This window comes from Cervus elaphus, chromosome 20 (genome assembly GCF_910594005.1).
Source record: "Cervus elaphus chromosome 20, mCerEla1.1, whole genome shotgun sequence".
NCBI classification, from domain to species: domain Eukaryota; kingdom Metazoa; phylum Chordata; class Mammalia; order Artiodactyla; family Cervidae; genus Cervus; species Cervus elaphus.
Genome location: NC_057834.1, coordinates 89137156 through 89164405, shown reverse-complemented (window position 1 = coordinate 89164405; position 27250 = coordinate 89137156). Strand labels below are relative to the sequence as shown.

Below are 27250 nucleotides of genomic sequence, written 5' to 3'. Positions count from 1 at the left end.
AATAATAAATAAAAGTAATATTGTCGGATATCATCTGTTGTCTCAAGAAAATATTTTTAAAGCCAACAGACATAGGAAATTGAAAACGAAAAAATCTAGACTTTGAATATCATAATAGGAAATAATAAAACCAACTTCAAATCTTCATAAGAAATACATTTACTGCTAGCTTTTAAAATTTATTTCTAAAACATTCACAACCTCAATTACAAATCTTTGAAATTTTCAAAATTTAAAGTAATTTATGTGTTGCCATTTAGCAATCCAGGAAAGCTCCCTGGAGTATGTGTTTCCAATAGACAGCATTAAACAATTCCAAATAACAAAGCTGAATGGCAAAAAATATTGATTTCTATGCATTTCAAGAAAATGGCTATTAACTGAGACACTACTTAACCCCACCAAAGTATGTTGCCTTTAAAAATGTTTACAGAGAAGAAAAACAGAACAGTATCTATACTTCTAAAGTCACATAGCCAAAATCAACCAGTCTCTCTCAGTCTCTCACTCACTTTCACACACACACACACACACATGCACACACTACTCACTCACACACAAGCCACTCCTGGAGAGGAGAGTTCTTGGCTTATACCTACTTCTCTTTCCTCATTCCTTTCCCTGACTAATAACTAAGGGACCCCAGAGAAATCCTGAACAGTGGCACCTGTTCATAAAAGGCCACTTCAAATTTACAACAGCCCCAGATAAACTGTTTAATAGAACAAAACACTAGACAAAAGCCAGAGATAGGCCTGAACCAGAATCATAAAGCACCCAGACTCTGGGAAACAAAATACATGGCAAAGAACTAATCAGACTGCTGGAGTCCAGAGAAATCCTGAAAACAGAAGCACTGTGCTAGGGTTTGAAGTATACATTTGGCATCTATATTCTCCTGGCACTCATCTCCCCTTTCTATGTTTATCTGCCTTGCCTCTGCCAGATTCCTAGGGCCTATTATACTCTAAATGCCCAGCTGCCAGCTTCCCTATTCAGTGTTACATCATTTAATACCTTCTACTGCAACAGGTGACAACATAAACATTTGTTAGAGAGTATTAACGTCTGAAAGTTATGAAGGTCTTCTGAACCATCATATACACCTCTACTGACAGAAAAGTATGGCTCAAAGATAATCAGTTGTCAGGAAGGTTTTAGTCTTTTTAAAAGCAAGTCTGAATTCACACTACTTACAAATATCATATTTTGAAGCTACAACATAACCCTGATCAAAATCTTATAGCTTGTCACTGATATTTAGAGCTTTTGCCCATTAATCTGAAAAGCAAAGAACCAACTAAAGTGAAGAATGGGGAGAAAGGTGCAATTTTATTTATAAATACTAATATTCATCTCATTATTATATCACATAAAAATTTACAAACCATGAGACTAGAATACTCTATTCAAAAAATAGTTTAAGATGAATACCTGCTTTCCATGACTCCTGAATCTGGCTGCAAACTAATAGTCTCTGTTGTAATTTCCACTTTCCGTACACTTCCAAAGAAATCAGTTATCAGGACATTTTTAGGATCCCTCTGAAAAAGATCAGTGCGGTGTCCAGGAGTAGACACACACAGACTTTTGGGGCATACCTGAAACTGAAAAAAATACATATAGCAGTAATAAATACACATGCTTACATATTCAAACAGCTTATATTAAACTCATTAACACAACATAGTAGACTGTAGTATATTTTTAAAACTCTCCCAACCTAAAGAAGATTAAAGATTGTAGTTCTAAAGATTAAACTTTCATTGCTACTGTACTGCTTGACACTTTAAGAAAGCTTTACAGACATTAGAATAGGTTATTGATAAAACAGGAAGCTGGCCAGGGAGGAAAACAAACATTCCCTTTTTAAAATTATATGCTTCAAAGTCTCAAAGCAAAAGTGTTAGTCCCTCAGTTGCGTCCAATTCTTTGAGACCCCATGGACTGGAGCTCACCAAGCTCCTCTGTCCATGGGATTCTCCAGGCAAGAATACTGGAGTGAGTAACCACTCCCTCCTCCAGGGGATCTTCCCAACCTAAGGACTGAACCCAGGTCTTCTGCACTGCAGGCAGATTCTTTACCATCTGAGCCACCAGGGAAATGTCTGAGAACTCACAGGCAACATAATGACAAGAGAACTCCTTTTTTCTGCATCTATATCCATCTCAGTAGAATGCTTTTACCCGAGCAATTTTTTAAACATTTTGCAATCATGACCCTTAATACTACATAATAGCCAAGTATGTAAAGAAGATGAAATTAGAGCTGCTCTAGACTGCAAGAAGCTGAAGCATAGCCTCCTCACTATCCATCCCCCTGTCCTCCTGCTGTGAAACTAAACTATTCTAAAAATCAGGTACCTTTCTTAATTTATCCATAATGAAAACCATAAACCCAAAGCACCTCAAGACACCCTAGTGCTCCAAGGAACAGTCTGAAAACTACAACTTCATCACTACACAGAACTCACAATAATTTTTAAGTCAATCTTATTCCTGATATTCCACACCAGTGAACTGCCAAGGACCACTACAGGACATTTGGTCCATTTCAAAAGGTCCTTAATATTTGGTCCTGTCCAGAACCATCTGGCATGAACTAAATATGCTCATGGACATTCGGACAAGCCAAATTTCAAGGATCCTTTGCCATGGACCAAATGTCTTATGGACATGTTGGGCAGGATCAAATGTCTGCTAACCCCAATGCCAGACACACATTCATTCACTCAGCAAAGCATAAAAAGTGCCCATTATACATATGTCATATGGTTACCTTTCATAGAGGATACAAAAATTGATAAGACTTGGGTCTTCAAGTCTAGTCAGAGATGAATAAACATAGCAAGGTAGGAAAAAAAGGTAACAGGTCCTAATTCAAAAAAAAATAAACTTCTAAGTGTTTGAGGATAAGAAAAAAGAGGGAGTGGGATTAAGCTATTTTTTGAAAGAAAAAGGAAGATTACAGATGGGAAATAAGAGCACTTCTAATAAAGGAGCGGCTATAGAGGTGTGTAAGGCAAAGAACCCAGCTTGGCAGAAGCCCAGGCTATCTGACGCAAACCATTACAGGCCCACCAGTAAAGGCCCAGAGGCCACAGCACTTGCCCACCTGTGACAACAAGCCTATGTGCACCAACACGACAGGAGAGGAACGGGGAAGGGCAGAGCAACTCTAACTTACGGCACGCAGTGTTCCAAGAACTGTGCGAAGCAGCCTGTAGATACTCGCATTTAGGTTTACCAATAACTTTGAGGCATACAAAAATTATTATCTCCCCTTCAAATTAAAGCTCAAAGAGCTTAAGTAATTTGTGTAACATCACAGTGCCTTCCAGATTCAGGAAAGCAATAACAGGTAATAAGATGAGTTTGTGATATAAATTAAGAAGCAAAGGAGGAAAAAATGGGTAGGGGAAGGCTAAGAAAGTGAAATGTCAAACAAGGACAAAAAAGATGGAAGGCTGAAGAAACAAAGTAACAGATAAAATAAACAAAGATAAAATTAAAGTTCTAGGTATACTGAAGGTATTCCTGTGTGAACAACCTGGCGGGCTTTGTTAAGTACACAATAAATATTTTCTTCCTTGCTGCTAAAAAACAAACAAAAAACATACCTTCACTTTTTAAAAAGACTGAATTATAACTGACACAATTACATTAGTTTCAGATGCACCACACAGTGATTTGCCATCTTTGTACATTATGAAATGGTCACCATGAGAAGTCTAGTTACAACCTGTCAGCACGCAAAGTTATTAAAATATTGACTATATTCCCTATGCTATACATTACACTGCTATGACTTATTTACTTTATAACTAGAAGTTTATACTTCTTAATCCTCTTTACCTATTTCACTGTGCCTCCCCTTAACTCACCCATCTGACAGCCATCTGTTATCTCTGTCTCTGACTCTATTTCTGTTTTATTTTTTAGATTCCACATATAAGTGATAGCATACAGTATCTGTCTTTTCTCTCACTTATTTCACTAAGCATAATACCCTCTAGGTCCATCCGTGTTGTTGCAAATGGCAGAATTTCATTATTTTCTTTGGCTGAGTAATATTTCATTATATATATATATACCACATCTTTACTCATTCATCTATTGGTAGAGACTTACAGTTGCTTCCATATTCAGCTATTGTAAATAATGTTGCTATGAACATCGAGGTGCATGAGAGTGTTTTTCCCTATTCTGTATTCTTACTTCCCTCACTGTAAGTTAATTTAACAAATAAGCAAGCATGGGTTTATTTCTGACTATCTATCTGTTTCATTATTCTCTATATCTGTTTTTGTGCCAGAACCATACTGTTGTTAATTACTTTTTTAATTTGAAGATCTAATTGACTCTATCAGGCCAATTCATGAGTCAGGCAGCATCCCATCCAGCAACTCAAAGGGTTCTCCAAAGGGTTGTACAAAATAGGTTTTCATAGGAAGAAAGGTAAGGCAAGGTAGCTATTAGTAAAAGAAAAAAATTCTTTTTAGGCCAGGATATCTTCCTTTTGGGGGGGAGGAGCAGTAGAAAGGCAAGAGTTTTATCATGCAAACTGCCTCTGGGGTGATGGGGGATAAAGAGAGACCACAATGTTTTTGCTTAATTCCCATGACACCAGAGATGTTGGTTCCAGGTTTATAAATTTTAAGTTGGTCATACTTCTTCATTCCATTTCTGACCTTCCAGTCTTAGGGAGATCATTTGCTTGGTGGTCAGCAGCTGTGAATATGAATTTAAAGCTTCTGAGAAAATACAACCTGCCATGGGGGTTACTTTGATTATATAAGCAGGATTATCCCCAATGCTTAGAATGCAGTTCAGAGTCATGGTCCACAATACTCAAACCAACCAAAGACCCCACTGAAGGAGTTAGCCTTTTAAGCCAACTGGCTTGCGCAGTGATCTTATGTAATGGAGTTTCACCTTCCACAGAAGTGTCCATCCAGGTACAGCAGGTAATACTAGCCATAGCACAGACCCCTCCTGGTTGACCTAAAAGACAATCAAGGGCTATTCTATTATCAAGAACAACTACAGCCACAGCCTAAGAAAGCCTTCCAGGCAGCTAGTGCTTTCACAATGGGTTCTGCAACACTTTCAAGAATTACAGAGAGGCTTCTGAGCATTCTCATTTTTATTTACTCCTAATTGGGGAAACTAGCCCTGCCAAAGGAAGCAATTTCAAATCCTAAATACCTCCTGGTGGGTCCTTTCTAGAAGAGACAGGGACACAATTAGATAACCTAAAAGGTATTATCTGCTTATATACCAGTCATCTAGGCATTCATAGACCCAAGAAAGATAACCATCACAACAAACCAAGACAAATCCTATCAGGGCACAAACTACTTCCACTTAGGTGGCACTGTTAATGGATTCATTTGCAAGTTCTGTTGCTTTTGCCCATTCAAGCAAATGGTCAGTTAGGTTTTCTCCTAATCTAAAATAAAAAGTTATTCTAAATACCAGAGGTTATCCCTCTAAGCAATGGCTTGGGAGATATGGATGACGGAGTTATCTTTCCAGGTCAATGCCAGACTAAAGAAGGGAAAGCAAGGAAGAAGAGCTTTCAGTTAAAGTATGAAGTATCGATCTGTCATCATGGGCAGAAGCAGTCTATGTCAATGTGAGTTATTTCTCTTTTTTGTCAGGTTGATTCGGAGGTCTCCAGCATTTGTTCAGGACCAGACGGCAGGTAGACTCCTCCTTGGCTGTGAGATGTGTACCCAGGGCTAAATACCTCTTAGTTTTGCAGTGGTGTCAGCGGTCAGAAACACTTGGTAAGGTCCCTCCTGAAGGGGCTCAAAGGCTGCCTTTGTTCCTGTGCTCGGCTGTGTTGTGTTTAGTCTCTCAGATGTGTCTGACTCTTTGTGACCCCATGGACTGCAGCCTGCCAGGATCCTCCGGCCATGGGGATTCTCCAGGCCAGAATACTGGAGTGCGTTGCCATGCCCTCCTCCAGAGGCTCTTCCCAACTCAGGGGCTGAACCCAGATCTACCGCATTGCAGGCAGATTCCTTATGGACTAAGCCACCAGGGCAGCCCAAGAATACTAGAGTAGGTAGCCTATCCCTTCTCCAGGTCATCTTCCCAATCCAGGAATTGAACCAGGGTCTCCTGCATTGCAGGTAGATTCTTTATCAGCTGAGCTACCAGGGATGCCCGCCTTTGTTCTTAGTGATTTCAAATCAAAACAATGAGAGGAAACTGGAAACGTTAATTTGGTGAGTCATCGTCATCTGAGGAAATTAAATGAATCCAGGATCCACTTTGAGTTTACAGGTACATAACAAGACCAGAAAGACAATTAGAGTCCACTATCTATAAAGGTACAAATATAATTTTTCTATGTTTATCCCATTTTTTAAAGCAAGATAATCACAGTAAAACTAATTTGTCTGTATTAAACTTGGCCTGATTTTTACAGAAGTGCAACAAGAATAATGATTGACCATGTAAGTTCTTTTTTAAGATTGCATCACTGGAACTTTGTAAGCAAAGTACCAGGTTTATTTTTCCAAGCAGTTTTCTTGAAGCTGTCTGGTCATATCTGAGTTGATGTACACCTCTTTCAAATATAAAACATTCCGGACAAAACAGATTAATACAGTCAATGTTTCTAATTGTGTCCTATTACAAAGAGAATGAAAATAAGAATATTCACGGAGAGTTTCTGAATTTGGGGGATCAGATTGGAAGAAAAAGTAAATGTTTCATCCTTGTTCACCAAGGTATATCTTACCAAGTTGTTGACAGCTTAAGGGAAAAGATTTCTTTAAATCTGGAAAAAAAATTAAAGAACCCACAATACTTTATAAACACAAAGTCATAAAAATTAAAATCATCCTTATCAGTTCATTTAGTCTCATGTTATTAATTCTTGTTCCTCTTGAATCCAGTTTTTTTTCCATTAGTTCTTGCAACCTCACCTGAGGATTAAGGGTGATAGGGACAGTGATAACTCCAAGAAATTCCAAGTTTTTCATTAAAGTTCATATGATTTTCCCAAGGAAGTGGGCACCTCAATCACCCACTTGTGAAGGTAGAGATTGTGGAAGGTATAGCCACAAGGTACATCCTTACAAATAAACCCAAATTTATCTTAGTTCTTCTACAATAAGAAAACAAGGGGACTTCCCTGGCAGCCCAGTGGTTAAGACTCCATGCTTTCATGGCCAAGGGCCCAGGTTCAATCCCTGGCTGGGGACCTAAGATTCCACAGCTTACAAGCTATGCAGCGTGGCCAAAGAAAGAAACAGACCCAAACCTATGTTCAATGATTCAATGGTTCAGTATTTTCTTTAATTTGGAGAGATCTATAATAGATATTCATTACATTTCTAGCATTTAACCTAATTTTGGCAAAACTTTAAGGTTTCAATTTACTGAAAAGATTTGGAAAACTAATTTGAAAAACTCAACTAAAAGCTTTTTACCCTACTTATGTTTATCTATAGAATCCGCCTGCCAATGCAGGACACATGGGTTCAATCTCTGGGTCAGGAAGATCTCCTGGAGAAGGAAATGACAACCCTTTCCAGTATTCTTGCCTGGGAAATCCCATGGACAAGAGCAGCCTGGTGGGCTACAGTCCATGGAGTCACAAAAGAGCAATTAAACAACATATTTACTTACTTGCTCTTAACAATTATTCAGATTACTTAGGGATACATCATACCAGTTATTTTTCCTGCAAGCCTAGATAATTCTAAAGAGATGTTTGTTTTAACCAACAGCCTTAAACTAACTTTTTATTCACTAAAAATATCTTAGATCACATAATTTTGAAAAGCATTTCAGTTAGTTTCTGTTAACATTTCTGAGAATTTCAGAATGCCCAATGTTTATGAGCTTGAGGTCAAACTAAATAAAGCTCTTTTACAAAATAATTTTGCAGTACCATCCAGAGGTTACACATACACATGCATATTTACAACATAAATATGTTGATACACACAGATGCAGAGATCTTATAGTTATCAATATTAGTGAAATACACATCTAAGATTTTTTTATCTGCCCAATCTCCAAATATTTCTCCCCCCACCCGCCACTTTTTTTTTTTATGAGAAACAACTGCATTTCAAAGAACGGATCTTAAGTCTCAAAGAAGATGGGAATAGGAAATCTGTATCACAAAGACACAGATTAGGTGCAGAACAATTCTGTCTCCAAAGTCCCAATATCTACAAGTACTTTGAGATGAACAGAAGAGGTTTTGGGACTCACAAAAAGGAATGATATCCACCCACCTGCTGCTGGGCTGTTTCCCTCTGGGTATATCTAGCTTAGGGTATAAGGCAAAATAATTTCTTACTAGGTGTTGAGTATTTTCAGTTCCTCTAAACGTTTAAGGAAATAATTTAGCACTTTATCCAAAAAATCCCTGTTTCACCAACTTTGTGAGGGGCCCATATGGGGCCATTTTAGTTGATGTTGGAAAACTTGCATAGGCCCTTAAAAACAATTTCTTTTCCAGTGTTCACAACTGAAACACTGATCTCTGGGCCAGTTTTGATAATGAACCCCCAAGAAGGTGAAATCGGGGAGGCTGAGGCATTGTTTTAAATATCTTTTCTAGGTTTAATTTTTCATTAGACTTCTGCAAGGACTCTTCTAGTGAATTATTTTGAAATTCTGAAAGCTTTTGGAGACTTCTGCTTACTAATTAAATCAGGTATTCCATTTGGTTTGTTTGACTTGGGAACCCTTGTTTTTAAGGGTACTTATTAAGTGACCTTATTGTGTTAGGACATTCTTCCTAACATAATTCTAGGTTGATTTTAGTAAAGCTTTGTCATTTTGCTAAATAATTGCAGCTTCCAGGATTCATAACCGTTAAATATAAAATAAGTAGGTGTGCTGGAAGACAGTGTGCTCAACTATTTGGACATAAAGGATCACATTTCTTTTAGCCAGACCTTTGGTTTTCTCAGAGCCAAACTAATACCTAAAGGGACTTGTGGCGGGGTTGGGAATGATGGGGTATTTCACAGTGTATCTGTTGCACAGTTTTCTTGAGGTTGGCAAGTGACCGAGATGTCAGTCTAACCCATTCTGTGACCAACTTATCCTAACATGGGCGTCCCTGGGTTAGGTGATGACCATTCTATCAACTTTAAAATGTCTGACCTGTACCCACCAATCTTTGCAGCCTTTTGGCTTCTGAGATTGCCATGAACAATGGCCTTTACTACAGGTGCACATTAAAAGAAATGCACAGTAGCTAAAAAAAGAAAATAGAGACTAAAGAAAGTTCTGAATCAGCAGACCGCAAAGAATGGGGACTGCAGACTGATGCCAAGCAAAAGGAAAGCTGCAGCTGTCACAAGTCATTCTCAGCAGGGAATCTAGGAAAGGATTCCAGACGGGGAGATAGATACCAAACCAACACAGTTCCCAATATGGAATCTAGAGACAGAATCAAGAGACTAATGAACTGTGGAAAGCCAATTAGATCATGAGCTCAAACATACAAAGTATGGAGCTCAACCAAAAGGAACTTACCAATGGCCCTCGGAAAGAACAAGACAGACAACGAACTCAAGAGTTCACAGGGCGCCATGCCTGTGTTTCCTGCTGTCCCTGAAAGCCATTAGAAGTTCACTTCAAATCTCATTGCTACCACCTGTTAAAAACTAAAATTCAATGAAGTAAATTTGAAAATGTATTGGGCTTTATTAGATGGTTCATCATGGGCAGACAGCATCCCATCAAGCAACTATAAGAGGGCTCCCAGCACCACACTTGTTTTGACTACTATTGCTTAGCAGCATAGTTTTTTGGATTCAGGGAGTGTGACATGTCCAACTTTGCTCTTTTTTCTCAACGTTACTTTAGCTACTAGGGTGGGGTCTTTTGCAGTTCCACACAAATTTTAGGATTAGTTATTCAAGTTCTATAAAAAAAAAAATGCCTTTGGTATATAGATAGGGACTACATGAAATCTGTAGATTGCTTTGGATTCTGGAACATTTTAACAATATTAATTCTTCTAAATCAGAATCATGGATTTATTCTCCTTAATTGTGTCATCATCCATTTCTTTCATCAGTATTTAAGAGTTTTCAGAATACAAGTCTTTCACTTCCTTGGCTAAATTTATCTTTAGGTGTTTAATTCTTTTTGATGCAATTGTAAGGGGGATTGCTTTAATTATTTCTCTAATAGTTCATTAGTGTGTAGAAATTCAATCAACCTTTGTATATTAATCTTACAACTTTACTGAATGGCAAAATTTTTGTATTCTACAACTTTAGTTCTAATGGTATTTTGGTGGAGACTCCAGGGATTTCTATAAAACATCACCTGCAATTAGAGACAATTTTACTTCTTTCCAATTTGGATGCCTTTTACTTCTTTCCTTGTCTAATTTCTGTGGCTAAGACTTCCAATATTATATTGAATAAAAGCAGCAAGAGTGGGCATCTTTGTCTTGTTCTTGATCTTAGAGGAAAAAGCTTTCTCTCAGCTTTTCATCACTGAGTATGTTAGCTACAGATCTGTCATATATGGCCTTTACTATACTGAGGGATATTCTCTCTACACCCACTTTGCTAAGAGTTTTTATCATAAATGGATACTGAATTCTGTAAAATGCTTTTTCTGCATCTACTGAAATGATCATATGATTTTTATCAGTCATTTTGGTAATGCAGTGCATCACATAATTGATTTGCGAATGTTAAAGCATCCTTGCATCCCTGGAATGAATCCCACTTCATCATGCTGCATGATCCTTTTTAAAGTATTGTTGGATTTGGTTTACTAGTATTTTGTTGAGGATTTTTGCATCTACAGTCATCAGGAATATTGGGTTGTAATTTTCTTTTCTTGTAGTATCAATTCTTTTGTTTTGGTGTCAGGGTGATGCTGGCCTCATAAAGTGACTTTGGAAGTGTTCTTTCTTCTTCAATTTTGTTTTTGTTATTTTGAATAATTTGAGAAGGATGGGTATTAAACTTCTTTAAATGTTTGGCAGAATCACCTGTGAAGACACCTAGATCTGGACTTCTGTTTGCTGGCATTTGGTGGGGAGGGGGGTGGAATACTAATTCAATTTCATTACTAGTAATTGGTCTATTCAGATTTTCTAATTTCTCATGATTTACTCTTGGAAGACTGCATGTTTCTAGGAATTTATACATTTCTTTTAGGCTGTCTAATTTGTTGGCATATAACTATTTATAATGTTCTCTTATGATCTTCTGTATTTCTGTGATATTGATTGCTTTCTTTTCTGATTTTATTTATTTGGGCTCTTTTTTTCTTAATAAGTCTGTCTGGCTAAAGATTTGCTGATTTGTTTATCTTTTCAAAGAACCAGCTCTTAGTTTCATCAATCTTTTCTATTGCCTTTTTAGCTGTTATTTCACTTATTTCTGCTCTGATCTTTATTATTTCTTTCCTTCTACTAACTTTGGGCTTTGTTCTTCTTTTTCTAGTCCTTTGAAATGTAAAGTTAGACGGTTGAGAATTTTCTTGTTTCTTGAGGCGGGCCAATATTACAAAGAAATTCCCTCTTAGAAACTGCTTTTGCATCATTCAGCATAAGGAAGAGTACCCTAAAAGTACAAGGGAAGTTAGCACAGCTATCATGCTAAAATCAAATCAGCAAACACTTACAAGGTCATTCATATTAGTTTGGCTAGCTGGATTAATTTCCTCCAAAAATTCTAAGACATAAAACGTGTATCTATCCATAAGATGGACTCCAACTGCAGGATCAGGTTGATGCTATGAAAAAGCAAAAGAAAAAAGTACATGTCTAGTAAGAGAGATGATCATTAAAACAAAATATTTAAAATATAATCAAAATTTCCATCTAAGATATAAAGTCTAAGAATACGAAATAACATATATTTATAAAGCACATAAGTAATTTCAGAAATAGGTACATATTCCAACAATGCCATTTACAAACAGAAAAAAAAAAAAATGTACCTACCGAAAGTGAATCTTCTCCCACTTGGCTACTAGCTAAAGCCATTATGTTAGGAGAATAAAATCTCTCATACATGGATGCTCCTTGACAAGTATCAATAATAAATAGTAGCTCATTGTATCTGAAAGAAAAGTGATAGTATCTTTGACATGAATCATGCTGTTAATCATACATTGATTAATATTTTATAATACTTCCATAAGATATTTAAGTCATATCTGATAATCATTTCATCAGCTAAAAATTTGAGATTTTTCAATAGAATTCCAAATACATATCTATACTAGAAAATTTAAAGGTATAATCATATCTGGGGAAACCACGTCAACAGAGTGCAGTGGTTGTACCACAAAGTGGCTGCCCAAACTCTCTTCCCTTCCCTTATCTATGACATACAACTCAGAGTCCGAAAAAAATGTTCAAAACAAAAAGCACTTCTCTGGCACTCACACAGTCCTAGAAACTGAGCTAGTTTTAGGAGAAAAAAAAAATACACACACACACATATATATATGACAGTCACCATACTCAAAGATCTCAAAATCTAACTAGAAGACAGACACGTAAACATGTAACTGAATCAGAATATAATGAGTATAACAAATGTTACTGAGGGCCTACAGCATGCCTGACCCTAAGCTGGGGATGCAATACAGTCCTTGCCCTCACAAGCATAGAGTCTAACAAAGTCACAAATGTTCCAAGAGCACTGAGAAAGAAACAGAGGGAAAGGCAAGTCACAGAAAGGCAATGTGTCTGGCAAGAGCAGTGAGAGATGAATGTTCTTTAACAAAGAAAGGAACAGCACATTCCAGCAGAGGAAAAAGCCTATATTAAGGCACCTAAACATAAAAACTATCAATGTTTGGGGTAAAGGAATAGTATGGTGCAGTTCAGATTTAGAATTAATTTGGTAAAATGGAGAGAAATTAGTTTCAAAAAGGTGGTGTGCTACTTGCTCAATCGTGTCAGACTCTGTGACCCAACGGACTGTAGCCTGCCAGGCTCCTCTGTCCACAGAATTTTCGAGACAAGAATACTAGAGTGGGTTGCCATTCCCTTCTCCAGGGGATCTTCCTGACCCATGGATTGAACCTGGGTCTCCAGCATTGCAGGCAGATTCTTTACCATCTGAGCCACCAAGATAGGGCCAATCTCTAAAGTATCCCGTGTGAAGTTTGGATCTTATCCTATAAATCTGAAGAAGCCATCAAAGGCTTTTTTAAAGTGAAAGAATAACATAATCAGCTCTACATTTTAGAATGAGCTGCCTGGCTGATGAAGATGAAAATAGAAAGCAGATAATATTTTCTCAGATACTGAATCTAGGTAAACAGCTAACACTACACCCAAAAAGAAAGCACGAATGATATCTAAGCAGATGATAGAAGGTACAATGAATATGACACATTTGTTCTGAGACAAAAATCTGTGGATACTTCTGGGGATCAGGACCATCTAAAGTTACGAGAGGCAGTACAATAAAACTTAATTAAGAGAGTAAGCTTTGCGACAGGACCACTTGGATGTGAATCCTAGCATGAGCACTTAAGAGCTGTGCAAAGTTTGGCAAGTTATTTAAACTGTGCTCAATTTAGACACTTGTAAGAATGAGAATCATAAGGTATCTGCCTCATGGAGTTATTAAAATTAAACAGAACAACAACACATGGCAACACAGTGTCAGTGCCTAGTATACATTCAATAAACATAGCTATGAATAAGATAAAATCACTACCAAGCAAAAGCTGTCTCAATACTTCTATACATTCTCCTTATGCTTATAATCCACTACTTAGAATATTTAATTTGTAGCATAGCTGTGTACATATTTCTGTTTTCTACCAGATTTTAAACACTTTGAAGGCACAGTAAGCATCTTATTCCCCTCTGTGCCATATGTTTAGAAGGTAAACCATAAGCATTTGTTGAGCATAACCAAGTTAAAAGCAATTCAACTGATACTTTATTTTTTTAATTGATTTTTAATTGGAAGACAATTGCTTTACAATGTTGTATTGGTTTCTGCCTTACAGTGACATGAACCAGCCACAGGTATACAAATGTCCTCTCTCTTTTTAACCTCCTTCCCCCCGCCCATCCCATCCCACCTGTCTAGGTTGTCAGAGCACCTGGTTGAGATCTCAGTGTCACAGAGCAAATTCCCACTGGCTATCTACTTTACATATGGTAGTGATTATGCTTCAGTCTACTCTCTCAATTTGTCCCACCCTCTCCTTCCCCCGCTGTGTCCACAAATCCATTCTCTATGTCTGCATTTCTATTGCTGCCCCACAAATACATTCATCGGTACCATTTTTCTAGATTCCATATATATGTACTAATAGAGAATATTTGCTTTTTTCTTTCTGACTTACTTCACTCTGTATAACAGGCTTTAAGTTCATCCACCTCACTAGAACTCACTCAAGTCTGTTCCTTTTTATGACTGAGTAATAATACTCCATTGTATATATATGTACCACAGCTTCTTTATCCATTCATTCATTGATGGATATTTAGGTTGTTACCATGTCCTGGCTGTTGTAAACAGTGCTGCAATGAACACTGGGGTAAGTAAAAGTCGCTCAGTCATGTCTGACTCTTTGTGACCCCATGGACTGTACAGTCCATGGAATTCTCCAGGCCAGAATACTGGAGTGGGTAGCCTTTCCCTTCTCCAGGGGATCTCCCAACCCAGGGATTTAACCCAGGTCTCCCACATTGCAGGCGGATTCTTTGCTGAGCCACAGGGAAGCCCAAGAATACTGGAGTAGGTAGCCTATCCCTTCTTCCACAGATATTCCCGACCCAGGAATCCTGACCCAGGAATTTAGAATTGTCGTTTTCTCAGGGTATATGCCCAGTAGTGGGATTGGTCAAATGGTAGTTTTGTTCCCAATTTTTACGAAATCTCCATACTGTTCTCCATAATGACTGTAACCATTTAGGTTCCCACCAACAGTGCAAGAGGGTTTCCTTTTCTCCACATCCTCTTCAGCATTTATGGTTTGTAGATTTTTTGATGATGGCCATTCTGACTAGCCATACAGTGATATCTCACTGTAGTTTTGATCTGCATTTCTCTAATATTTAGTGATAATGAGGATTTCTTTCACGTGCTTATTAGCCATCTGTATGTTCAACTGCTAATTTAAATTCACTTAAGTCCACATAACAACTTTCAACTAAAATAGTGCTTACCACAGATTACTAATAATATACCATTGTTAATGTGAGCTGCTACAAATTTTATACTAATACTAATTTCAGCATTTTTCCCAAAGAAGAAATAATATGTTGTTATCACATGAAGAGTCCAAGAATGTGCAAAAAGTAAGAATAAATACAAGATAAGAAATAAATGTATGTTCACAATCCCCCTAAATAATGGGGCACTTGGTTATTAGGAATCTTATTTTCTTCAAAAAGGATGAGAAATAATAAGAGAGATGATCTTAAAAGGTGAACTTTTTCCATGCTCTTTAAGAAATCTACATTTTTCCTTTAAAAAGAATTCAGTTCATACTTCTCTAAAATATAATAAAACTACTGCTATAATGTGTAATTGCTAAAAAAAACAAAAAAGAAAATGTAATTCAGTTCAATAGAAACAACAAACATAAATCTAAAGTTAGAAAAAGTAACATGAAAATAAGTTTAAATCTCACAAGATTTGTAAATCTACTAACCATGGAAAAACTGGGTACTAATTTATCTTATGAAAAGTAGTCATTTATTACCGTCTTTTCTGCCACATTTGTTCAAAAGCATCTGCAAGTTCTATGTTGGTAATTTCTTCAGAATCTTGAAATTTCAAGAAACCATTTCCACCATGTCCTTATAGGAAGGGTCAGAAAGATCAAACAGACACTTTTTTTAAATGCAAACTGCAAACATCTAGATATTAACATTCACTTCATTCATGGCAATATTTTAATATCACTTGTTATTATATACTCTAGGGTTAAAAGTACTTAATTTTTCTACTATACCAATTAAACAGAATAATGATAGACTGTGTAAAATATAGTGGATATATATTTATGAGCTTTCTTATCATTCAGTTTTATAAAAGCATATTTATACTTTTTCACTGGTTCCCTTATTATGTCAGAAATGAGTTTCCATAGATAAACATTTCTCAAATACTAGGCAAACACTTTTGGTGAGAAAGGAGTTGAAGACACTAGCTAGTCTCTTAGTAAGCTAGCACTGTTCACAGTGTATACTTGAAATGTTGTAACTCTAGGAAATGCAGTTTTCACCTAAAAAACTACGTTTTTATAACCATCAGCCACTGTACTATGAGAGCTGACCAGAAGATCATGACATTCAAAATGCATGAGAGCGCCATGCTCTCTGGATACAAACGTTAGCTTTACCGCTTAATGACTGTGTTACCTTAGGCAAATAACATGTCTATGCCACAGTTTCCTCAGCTGTAAAATAAGAAATGTATGAGTAAGACCACCATTAGCATGCCAATATAGGCCTTTTGTGCAAATTTTAAAAGGTACTTCCCACTGCCTATCAAAGTAGAAAAATCTATCTCAGTGCCCCTTCAGAATATAAGCAGTCCTATGAGCTTAACCGTGGTTAGTATATGCCTTTGTGGGATAAAAAATATTTCCTCCCGCATTAGACACAACTCTATAGCAGGGCACTCACCACTCTGGCAAACTTTTTCTGTAAACAGCCAAAGTAGTAAATGTTTTAGGCTTGTGAGTCATTTGGTCTCTGCTGCAACTACTGGACTCTGCCATATATTTTGACAATGTTTAAAACAAATTTATATATTCTGAGAATATATAAAACAAATAGATGCAACTGTGTTCTAAGAAAACTTTATTTTGTAAACAGGCAGCCCTTCCATGGGCCATGGTTTGCCAGTTCAATCTTGAACACTGGAACTTCTCCCAAACCTGCAGTTATCCTGAAAGAGTACCAACAGACTCAGAAAAAGTTTGGCAGCCTATGTAATAGGAAGGCTTGTAATTATGATAATATAATGATAAAAAATGGCAATAGGTATTGTTTATTGAGGTTTACTATACACCACACAATATTCTTAATCATTGTGTATATTAATTCATTTCATTCTCACAACCTGAAGATTTTGGTGCTGATTTTCAGGGCTCTCACATATGACTTACGGGTTGTGCACTGCACATAAGTGTCTGACTAGAGTGGTGAGTGCCCTGCTATAGAGTTGTGTCTAATGAGGGAGGAAATATAAATAAAACCTTTTGCTTAGTACATCAAATAAAGCCAAGCTACAAGACTATACTTCATCTTATTTGCCACAGAAGAGTGAAAATTTCTTATACATGTCAGGTAGACGAAAATGAAGTTTCCTGACTTCATTAACTCTGCTGGGTTAATTTATAAAGTTTATAAATTGACTGACTTCTTAAAGTTATAAATAAATGCCCCATGATAAAGAAAAGTAAACCACTAGGTAAGAGTCACTCTCTTGCTGTGTGACATCTAAAAACCATTCTGCCCCTGTTTTATCATCAGCTGATAAGTAATACACTGTTTTCAAATATCACTTCAAGTTGTTATACATTATAAGAAAAGAGAACTTCATAACAAACTATTTTAGCCAAAAATACTTTAAGGTATTTAAATTTCCTTCCATGCAAATTCCTTTTTGAAAAAGAGTCAGCATACTCTATCATTAAATATCTAAATTGAAACATTACCTGTCATATAAATAAGAATATTGCTCCGATCATCAGAAAGAAGACGTTTTGACCGAGGTGTGCTAGATGGAATCCTCCCAGTTAACACCCGTAAAAAATTCTCCACAGTTACCTGAGGAAAAAAATTAGAAATCAGATGAAACAGAACTTGGGTAAACCTATCAATTGTTTTTCCTACTTTTAAAAGCTTTCCTTCTTCTTTCTCTATGTATTACTCAGCATAAATTAAAAATAAAACTTAAAAAGAGAAATATAATTCAATAAAAATATATTTATTTAAATATACACTTCAAAATAACTTTGTTTCCATTCTTTACAAAATACTAAAAACCAACAAAAAACTAGTTTGGGGAAAACTAAGCTAATTATAAATTTTAAAAGTTCAAATGCTATACAAAGTATTGCCAAAAACTGAAAATAGATTATTAATCTGTCTTCACAGGCAGTTCTTCGGGAAGACATAAAATATAGAAATATAAACAAATTCACCAATATTATAACTACTGCACATAATACAGTCAATTACAATTAATTACAATCAAAAATACCTACTTAGTCAATTCTAGATCAACAAACAAAAGACAGGTCCATAATAAATCATAAAAATAAAACCATAAGGATAGATCCATAAATAACCCTGATATTATACATCTTTAATTCTTTAATGTATATATTTTGTTACTTAAATTTCATTAGCGGTAACTTTATTATGTAAAAAAATTCATAACACTGCAAGCCAGATTTTCCAACCAGGAATTTCTGCATCTCCAGGATGCTTTGAAAGATATTTAAGTTCTTGGAAGTATAATGCTAATTTCAAGTTACATTACACAGATCTAAATTTCAAAGGCAGAAAATCAACCCAGCTTTCTTGTTCAACTCTTCCCTAGGTGACTGTGTAAGTGTCTATGTGTGTGCGTCTGAGTGTATGTGTAAGTTGTTTGGTTTACATTTTCTCAGAAGACACCAAAATGGTGTTTCTTTTAACAGAACTTCTTGTTGGCTAACAAAGAAGGGAAGTACTTGGTCTACATTTCACAATGACCAAAAAAAAACAAGAAAAAGTCCATCATTCACAAACATTTAAGTGTTGAACAAACATTTCTGAGTGCCTTCAGAGGGCTGTAAGAACCCGCTAGGTATAAGATACCGAAGATACATGTCCTTAAGGAACTTACAGCCTGGGAAAAGATATTAATTTCTTCAAAACAGGTCTGGGAACATGGGAAACTGTGTCTTACTTTTGGTAGGCTTAGTGAAAGGGGAAGGATTACTGAGGAAGATTTTATCAAGAAAGACTTGAAATGCTAAACACACTATTAAATTTAAAATAAAGTTTCAAAGGCAGAAAATAGAGTACAGTGGCATTTTTTTTTAACTTATTTTTAATCATACGTGTATAAAAACATTAGAGGCATATTAAAAGTGGTTACCTTTAAGTAGTATCAGTCATTTTAATATTTCCATAAGTAATATATTTACTGAAAATATAAAACTTGAAATTTTAGATCAAATATGAAAAACAAAGAATACACTTACCATAAAAGGAAGTTGATACACTAAACCTCAATAAAATAATACAGAAGCCAAGATAGAGTTGTTCTATCCTAGATACATATATGAAATTTTCATGCTGTGATACTTTTACTCATATATTGTTTCCTTAATATGAATTCCAGAAACTGCATATTGTCAAGGCTACAGTGACAACCGTACAAAGTTTAAAGAAAAAGATTATTTTATTCTACCACTGTTAGAACTTAAAAGTGAAAGCTACATTTCAAAAATGTTGCCACATTAAACATTTTACCTCATAACTTCTATAATCCACTTCTACATCATCTCCATACACATTCAGTTCCATATTCTTGTGACTATACACTGTAGCTGGTTTAGGATTTCTAGGGTTGCATGCCATATCATCTGCAAGCATCAGAACAATGTGGCTAGGAAAAGAAAATTTTAGTAAATATACTATTTCGATAAAATCAAAAAGTTAAAAAGATATATTTTATATACGTGCTAAGTCTTCAGTAGTGTCCAACTCTTTGTGACCCTATGGACTGTAGCCCTCCAGGTTTCTCTGTCCCTGGGATTCGCCAGGCAAGAATACTGGAGTGGGTTGCCATGCCCTCCCCTTCAGAGGATCTTCCCGACCCAGGAATGGAACCCATGTCTGTCTCCTGTATTGGCAGGAGGGTTCTTTATCACTAGCACCACCTGCAAAGCCCATATTTTATTCATATCATGTGACAATTATTTTCATTCTTTATTAAAAATAACCCAAAACAATTATTGAGCACATATTTAAAAGTGCTTATATTAAGAAAAAAATTTTAATATATCCCTATGTAGTGTAAGTTTTAAAGAAAAGAAATCAGAACAATCTGGCATGAACTTATCCACAGAACTGGGAGTTACTAACTCAATTTTTTTTCCAACACAGTATACTTTATGTCATGTAGCAAAAGGAAGCTAAGATGAAAGAGTTACACTGTCCTCCCCAAACATTGCTTTTAATTTTAGTAATATCTGACACTCTCAAGACTTACAGAGTTAAACTGTGATAGTCCAAAAATTTTACTTTTGAGAATCTCAAATGCTTTAGTATGAAAACATACAATCCATCAGCAAGTGCAGTCTCTGTACCACAGGAACACATCTCCAGTGCAATCATTCTTCACCAGCTCCACTTCATCCCCCTGAAATCAGCCACCATCTCTCTAGCTGATGCTGGACTAGATGCTGGAATAGCTCCCATCTGGCTTCCTGCTTCCACTCCCATCTTCCTATGGTTCGTTCTCCTTAGAGCCACCAGACTTAAACAAGTCAAATCATTAAACTTTCTCACTTAAAATCTTTCCAGGACTCCCCATTATAATCAGAGGAAAACAGAAACTCCTTACATGGTCTGCAAGGCTTAATGTGATCTCTGTCTCTCTCTCTCTCTGTCTCTCTGTCTCTCTCTCAAACTTCACCCCTAACAGCCATGCTCACTATGCTCCTTCCACACTATTCAGGAACATGCTAAGCCTTTTCCAATTCAGGGACTACTGACCAAATTTAGACTTTTTTCCTCCCAAATCTTCCTATCATTCCAATCTTAGCTAAAGTGCTCTGTTCTCACTACACGTTTTCTTTTACACAGGTCATTTACAAATCTGAAATCATTTCCCATCACCACCCCTATTAGAATATGAGCACTTCTCTGAGGGCAGGGGCTTTTTCTGTCCTTCACTGCTGTATCACTCAGGCTTAGGAATAGAGCCTGGCATATAGTAGACATTCAAGAAACACTAACTGAGTGAATGAAACATTTCCATTTTTTGTGTGAATTTTCTTTGAGAGAAAATTACAACGTGTCTCTTAAATACTTCTCATCTTGATCTTACCACTAAAACGAGTGAACATGAATCAGGCAATTCTTTATTCTACCATATACTTGAGCTTCCCAAACATAAGGGGAAAATTAATATGGCATACATAATTAGTCTGGCAGGAGATAGCAAGAAGAAAATGTTCTTCCACATATGTTCCAAATACATTAAAGTTCAGAACTGAAACATTGTGATTTTTCTTAAAAACTGGCTAAGTTTCTATTTTGAAAGGGTTCCAACCCTGCCACATTCAAAGATCAGATCTTCAGCTGTTCTTTCATTCTCACAAAATGGTTAAAGTTATTGCTCTTAAAATGGAAAATATATCTTCTCATTTTAATAACTTAAAATGATTTATATTAAGTTATTAGCAATCATACCTTTTTTGTTATACAACTACTATTAAACAAAAATGAGCTGACTTATAAATCTCAATATAAGATTATTCCTTTAGGCCATGTTTTCGGTTGAAGGTTAAATTCATTCCTTGAAATTAAATGTCAATTTCATAAAGAAGTAATCACTTCAGCATAAAATTATAAATTCAATCAACACTTTTCTGATAGATAATTTTGAGCTTCAATGTAAGTATTATAACCTTTGGTTAACATAATCAATATATCATAAAAAATCATGGTATCTGGAGACAATAAATGAAAAACAGGACAGAAAAGAGACTGAATTTCAAAACTTTACAAATTCAACCATATATTCTAATGCATTGTTTCTAAAAGTTAAGAAATGTTCAGAACTCTTGTCTGGAGGAAAAAAAATCTGACTGGGTCCAAGTGTCAAATCATTTATATATGAAAGTGAAGCGTTAGTCATTCAGTCATATCTGACTCTTTGCAACCCCATGGACTGTAGCCCACCAGGCTCCTCTGTCCATGGAGTTCTCCAGGCAAGAATACTGGAGTGGGTTGCCGTTTCCTTCTCCAGGGGATCTTCCCAACTCAGGGACAGAACCCGCATCTCTCTTGTCTCCTGCATTGGCAGGCGAGTTCTTTACCACTAGCGCCACCTGGGAAGCCTCCATTTATATATATGATACTTAACTATATAATGAAACTAAACTCCTTAGGTTTATATTTCTTATAAAATTATTTGTTGTTATTATTGTCAGTCACTATGTCACACCTCTGCAACCTCATGGACTGCAACACACCAGGCTTCCCTGTCCTTCACTATCTCCCAGAGTTTGCTCAAATTCATGTCCATTGAGTCAGTGATGCCATCCAACCATCTTATCCTCCGCCACCCTCTTCTCCTTTTGTCTTCAATCTTTCCCAGCATCAGGGTCTTTCCCAATGAGTCAGCTCTTCGCATCAGGTGGCCAAAGTATTGGAGCTTCAGCTTCAGCATCAATCCTTCCAATATTCACTATATTCAGGGCTCATATCCTTGAGGATTGACTGCTCTGATCTCCCTGTAGTCCAAGGGACTCTCAAGAGTCTTCTTCAGCATCTCAGTTCAAAAGCATCAATTCTTCAGCTCTCAGCCTTCTTTAAGGTCCAACTTTCACATCCATACATGACTACTGGAAAAATCAAAGCTTTAACGACATGGACCTTTGTCAGTAAAATGACGTTCTCTGATTTTTAATATGCTTTCTTAGGTTTATAAAACTACAAATGAACACAAAATTATAAATTAGATTCTAACAAATTTACCAAACTAATAATACTCTAAGAACACTATTTGAAGGATGATACTATTTTGCTAAAACTAAATGATTGGTGGCTTCCCTGGTGGCTCAGACGGTAAAGAGTCTGCCTGCAGTGCAGGAGACTGGGGTTCAATCCCTGGGTCGGGAAGATCCCCTGGAGAAGGAAATGGCAACCCACTCAAGAATTCTTGCCTGGAAAATCCCTTGACAGAGAAGCCTGGCAAGCTACAGTCCATGGGGTTGCAAAGAGTCAAGACACAACTAAGCAACCTCACTTCACTTCAAATGACTGCTGATGTATTTAACAGGAGAAAGAGATAACTTCAGGCCTGGTTCTACATTTTATTTTTTTCTGTATTTTGACATCCACACAACAATATAATTTGATGATACAGAAAACATCTGCTCACAAAAGTATTTGCACAAAATGCAATTCATAACTTCTAGGCTCTGTTTACTGTTCAGAAGAATCAGATCTGATATTTAACTAAGTCTTTGCCAACAAAGAGTCTTTGAACAACAGTTATCATAAGATCTAACTTGTTGTCTCCTTAAAGTGTCTTTTTCACTGAATATCAGGCTAGCATCACAGCAGTTATTTAAGTCGTCACTGTGAATATGTTAAAACGATCACTGCTAGAATCAAGATCAAAAAAAAATCTACATTGAAGACATGCTACTACATTCCTATAAATAATGATTGCAAGTTGCCTTTTGTTACCTTATTAAAACTAAGATAAAAATCCCTCAAATATGTCCAAGTGATAGAAGAATATGATATTCTTACACTCTGGAAACCCTATACTACCATGTGTTACGACTCAATTCTCTCACTTACTTAAGGTCCTGCAGAACCTACATCACACAAGCATAGGGTAATATGGCCTTCTCTCAATACAAAACCAAAAGAAAAGATAAGCACTGAAATTGTATAAAGTTCAAACTGAGTTTGAAACAAATACAGTGCTTAATTATGTAAGCAGTTTCCATACTGTTTAAATCACACATTTCCCCTTGTCAGTTAAAAAAAAAAAATTAGAGGACACACCCATATATGTATCTACTAATGTGTTAGTCATATGTATTCACTACTTCAAATATATATAATAAATATTAGTGAAGCATAACTTCTTTCCTTTATAGATTAAAAAAAATAATAAAGAAACTGCTAGTATTTTCTTCCCTTGCCACTATTTGTTGTGTGATCTAACAGAATCATGATCATGCTGAAACAGATTTTAAAGATCAATACAAAAATAAAATTTTAAAGCCTCTCCAAAGACATGAAACCCAATTATAGAAACGTGTGAGAAGAAAACAATCCAAAACAAATACTTTCCCATTATTACATTTGCCTAACATTAAAGGGGGGCTTCTCTGGTGGCTTAGTGGTAAAGAATCCCTGGGTCAGGAAGATTCCGTGGAGAAGGAAATGGCAACCTACTCCAATATTCTTGCCTGGGAAATCCCATGGATAGAGAAGCCTGGCAGGCTGCAGTCCAGGGGGTTGCAGAAGAGTGGGACACAACTCAGCGACTAAACAACATGGAAGGAACAGGTAAGCCCTGCATCAGGGCTGCTCAGCCATTCTTTACCCTCCCCTCTGAAATTCATCCTGGGCCCAGTCAGGAAGCAGTAACCAATGGGTACAAAAATAAATTTTACAGAGATAAAAAATTTTTCACTGCTCTAGACAATTAAGAGTACGAAGCTTCAAAAAGCATACCTTCTCATTTGTAACAGGCTGGTAGTACCATAATAAAATTTTTTCACTAAATGAAATTTAAATAGATTACTGTATTGGTAAAAAGTGTTTTCAAACAATTCACTGAAAATTGCTATACATACTATAGTCATATAACTAATCAGATAATACTTCCTTAGAGCATCTTTAGCAACCAGAGCTACACTAAGCTATCTTCAATATCACCATCCTATTCTAGACAGTAGCCAAAATTACAGCAGCTGGAGATTTGAGGCTCACAGGAGATCTTCAATGCTCTCTTAAGTCTGAGTTTCTGCTCGTAAGTGTTGCTTTCCTGTCTTTAAAAGTCTATATGTAACTTCAGTAGAATGCTAAAAACAGTTTCCTAGGACTTAACCACAATGCCTAGATTGCACATTTTGCCAGAAAAAAATATTTGCAAACATCATAAATAAGTCTTCTCTGGTACATATCTCTTCACAAATAGCAAGTAAATAAAAAGGTCCTCTTATTTTCTCTGGGCACAAAGAAAGACATTCTTAAGAAATAAGTTTAGTTATTCATTAAGAAGACTTGGATGGCTATGTTTCTTCTGAAGTTATCACTTTTACCAGTTTTTTAAAAATCTTTTTTACAAAGGATAAAATATAGACACACTACACTGATGGTGAAGAGTTACCACCATTTCTGTTCTTCACTTTGATCATAAAAGTCAACTAGGACAAAAATTAAAGAGGAAAAATATAAAATGGAGACTATGACAGACAAAATGAAAAGCTAATTAACTAGAAAGTAATAGTAAATATCAATTAAAAATAATTCAAAAATTTTAAAGCAATATAATGATGTTAATTGACATGATTTAACCATTCCATATTAAACTATGCAGACACTATTTTACCCAAACTGTCAAATTTGGATTCCATATTGGAATAAGAGTATGAAAAAATAAGATCAGAAGTTATGGGAAAATGGAAACAGGGTAGGGTAACAGGATGATGGAAACAAGTATCTGTTGAGTTTACAGCGTGATAGGCACTGTGCTGCAGTCTTTTCAGATACCTAATTCTCACTATATCACAACAATCTTGTGAAGACTATTTTTATCTTCATTCCAAAGGTAAGGAAATTCAGTGAGGGCAGATCACTTGCCCAAAGCTGCATAACTGATAAGCAGAAGATACGAGATTTAATTTCAGAGCCTGCATATGTTCTACCCCCTACTACTACATTCTTTGGCAGAACGGAATATGTTGCCTTATAGTGAGCAGAGCCAAAACCTCTAACAATTTCTACACTCACATCAACAAATATTAAGGGGACATCACGTTCCTCATGGGCTTTCAGATGGCACTATTGGTAAAGAACCCGCCTGCCAAAGCAGGAGATGTAAGAGACAGGGGTTCGATTCCTGGGTCGGGAAGATCCCCTGAAGAAGGGCATGGCAACCCACTCCAGTATTCCTCCCTGGAGAATTACATGGACAGAGGAGCCTGTGGGGCTAAAGTCCATGGGGTCACCGAGAGTCGGACATAAGTGAAGCAACTTAGCAGGCACGCATGCACTTTCCTCATACGAATCTCGTTTTGGTATTTCCATTTTTCATGGCTCAATGAAATGTATGCTTTAAACTTCAATACAAACATTTTTAAACTTTTAAATAAACAAATCATTTTAGAGCTACAAATTTTTAAGTCTGTTTTCATGTTTACAAAAAAAAAAACCTAAAAAAAAATCTTCCCAAAATCTTTTTTTAATTACAATAAAATCTGACAACAAGTACTCAAGGAATGGAACGTTCTGATTTCAACCTTTTTCGAAACCCAACAGCGCCCGCTGCCTCTGTCAACACCTGCACTGTCCACCCTGCAGCACGGCCACAGCCGCCTAGTCGCTGCCACTGTGGTCCCCACTGCGTGAGCAGGCCACCGTTCTCAATGAGTAGATGTCCTCCTTTCTGTCATCACACATTTAGGGAGTTTCTGAAGGTGAGTGAAGATTACTGCCAAGCACAGCATGACCTTTATGAGGACAAGAAAGCTATAGAAATTTAATACCACTCCCCCAAGAAGCTGAGTAAGAGCAGTTCCCTGGACCCAGAACTGTTGAATTGAATCCACAAAGCATTTTCCAACTCAAGTTACTTTTTTACATCATTTCTGTATTTAATTCTTCCACAGCCCTAATGAGTAATTTTTTAACTAAACTAATGTCTTGCATGAAATATTCAACTCCCATGGAAGTCACATACAAGCACATAATTTTTCTTATTACACAATCCAACCAAAATTATGAACAAAATTAAGGAGAAACTGAAGAAATGTGGGTTACCACAACAGTATTAATAAGAGTATGTGAAGCAATGTGCAACACTGCTCTTATGGGAAAAAAGGTATCCATGTTCCTGACTGTCCTTTTGATGAAAATGTACCATCCAACCATATTGCTGATGACCAGTTAAGTCTTGGGAAAATCAAGTTTTATGAAGAACATGGTTATTGTATAGATGCTCACTGTGTGGCAAGTCTTAGAAGAGCTCCACTGTTTGCTGCTCCAGCAAGAAGGTAGAATGAAACATGAAGATGCAGTGCAGATCAGAAAACAAAAGCAGCATGGAGTTTGTAACATCAAGCAACTTCTGTATTTAGAGAATATCACTCTCAAACGTGTCTATGCTGCAAAGACTTCAATGGTCAACAGAACTGAGGTGTCTGATGCTGTCTTGGAAGTAGAATTTCACATAGGACCTAATTTGTTGCACACATGAGCCAAGAAGTTGACTCAGTGAGTAAGTCTAATGTCACTCAGTCATGTCCAACTCTTTGCGACCCCATGGGC

At 36.5% G+C, this 27250-nt stretch overlaps 1 protein-coding gene across 3 annotated transcripts in view; it reads right to left on the bottom strand.

Moving 5' to 3' along the window:
* PIGK (phosphatidylinositol glycan anchor biosynthesis class K) overlaps positions 1-27250 on the bottom strand; it is a 131211-nt gene that overhangs the window by 81063 nt on the left and 22898 nt on the right. For all 3 annotated transcript variants that reach the window (XM_043876476.1, XM_043876477.1, XM_043876478.1), the window contains exons 4-9: positions 19475-19610; positions 17665-17776; positions 15700-15796; positions 11960-12077; positions 11638-11748; positions 1435-1607 (exon numbers count right to left, since the gene is read on the bottom strand). In XM_043876476.1, the coding sequence (XP_043732411.1) occupies positions 1435-1607; positions 11638-11748; positions 11960-12077; positions 15700-15796; positions 17665-17776; positions 19475-19610 (747 nt within the window). The remainder of the gene's footprint in view (positions 1-1434; positions 1608-11637; positions 11749-11959; positions 12078-15699; positions 15797-17664; positions 17777-19474; positions 19611-27250) is intronic.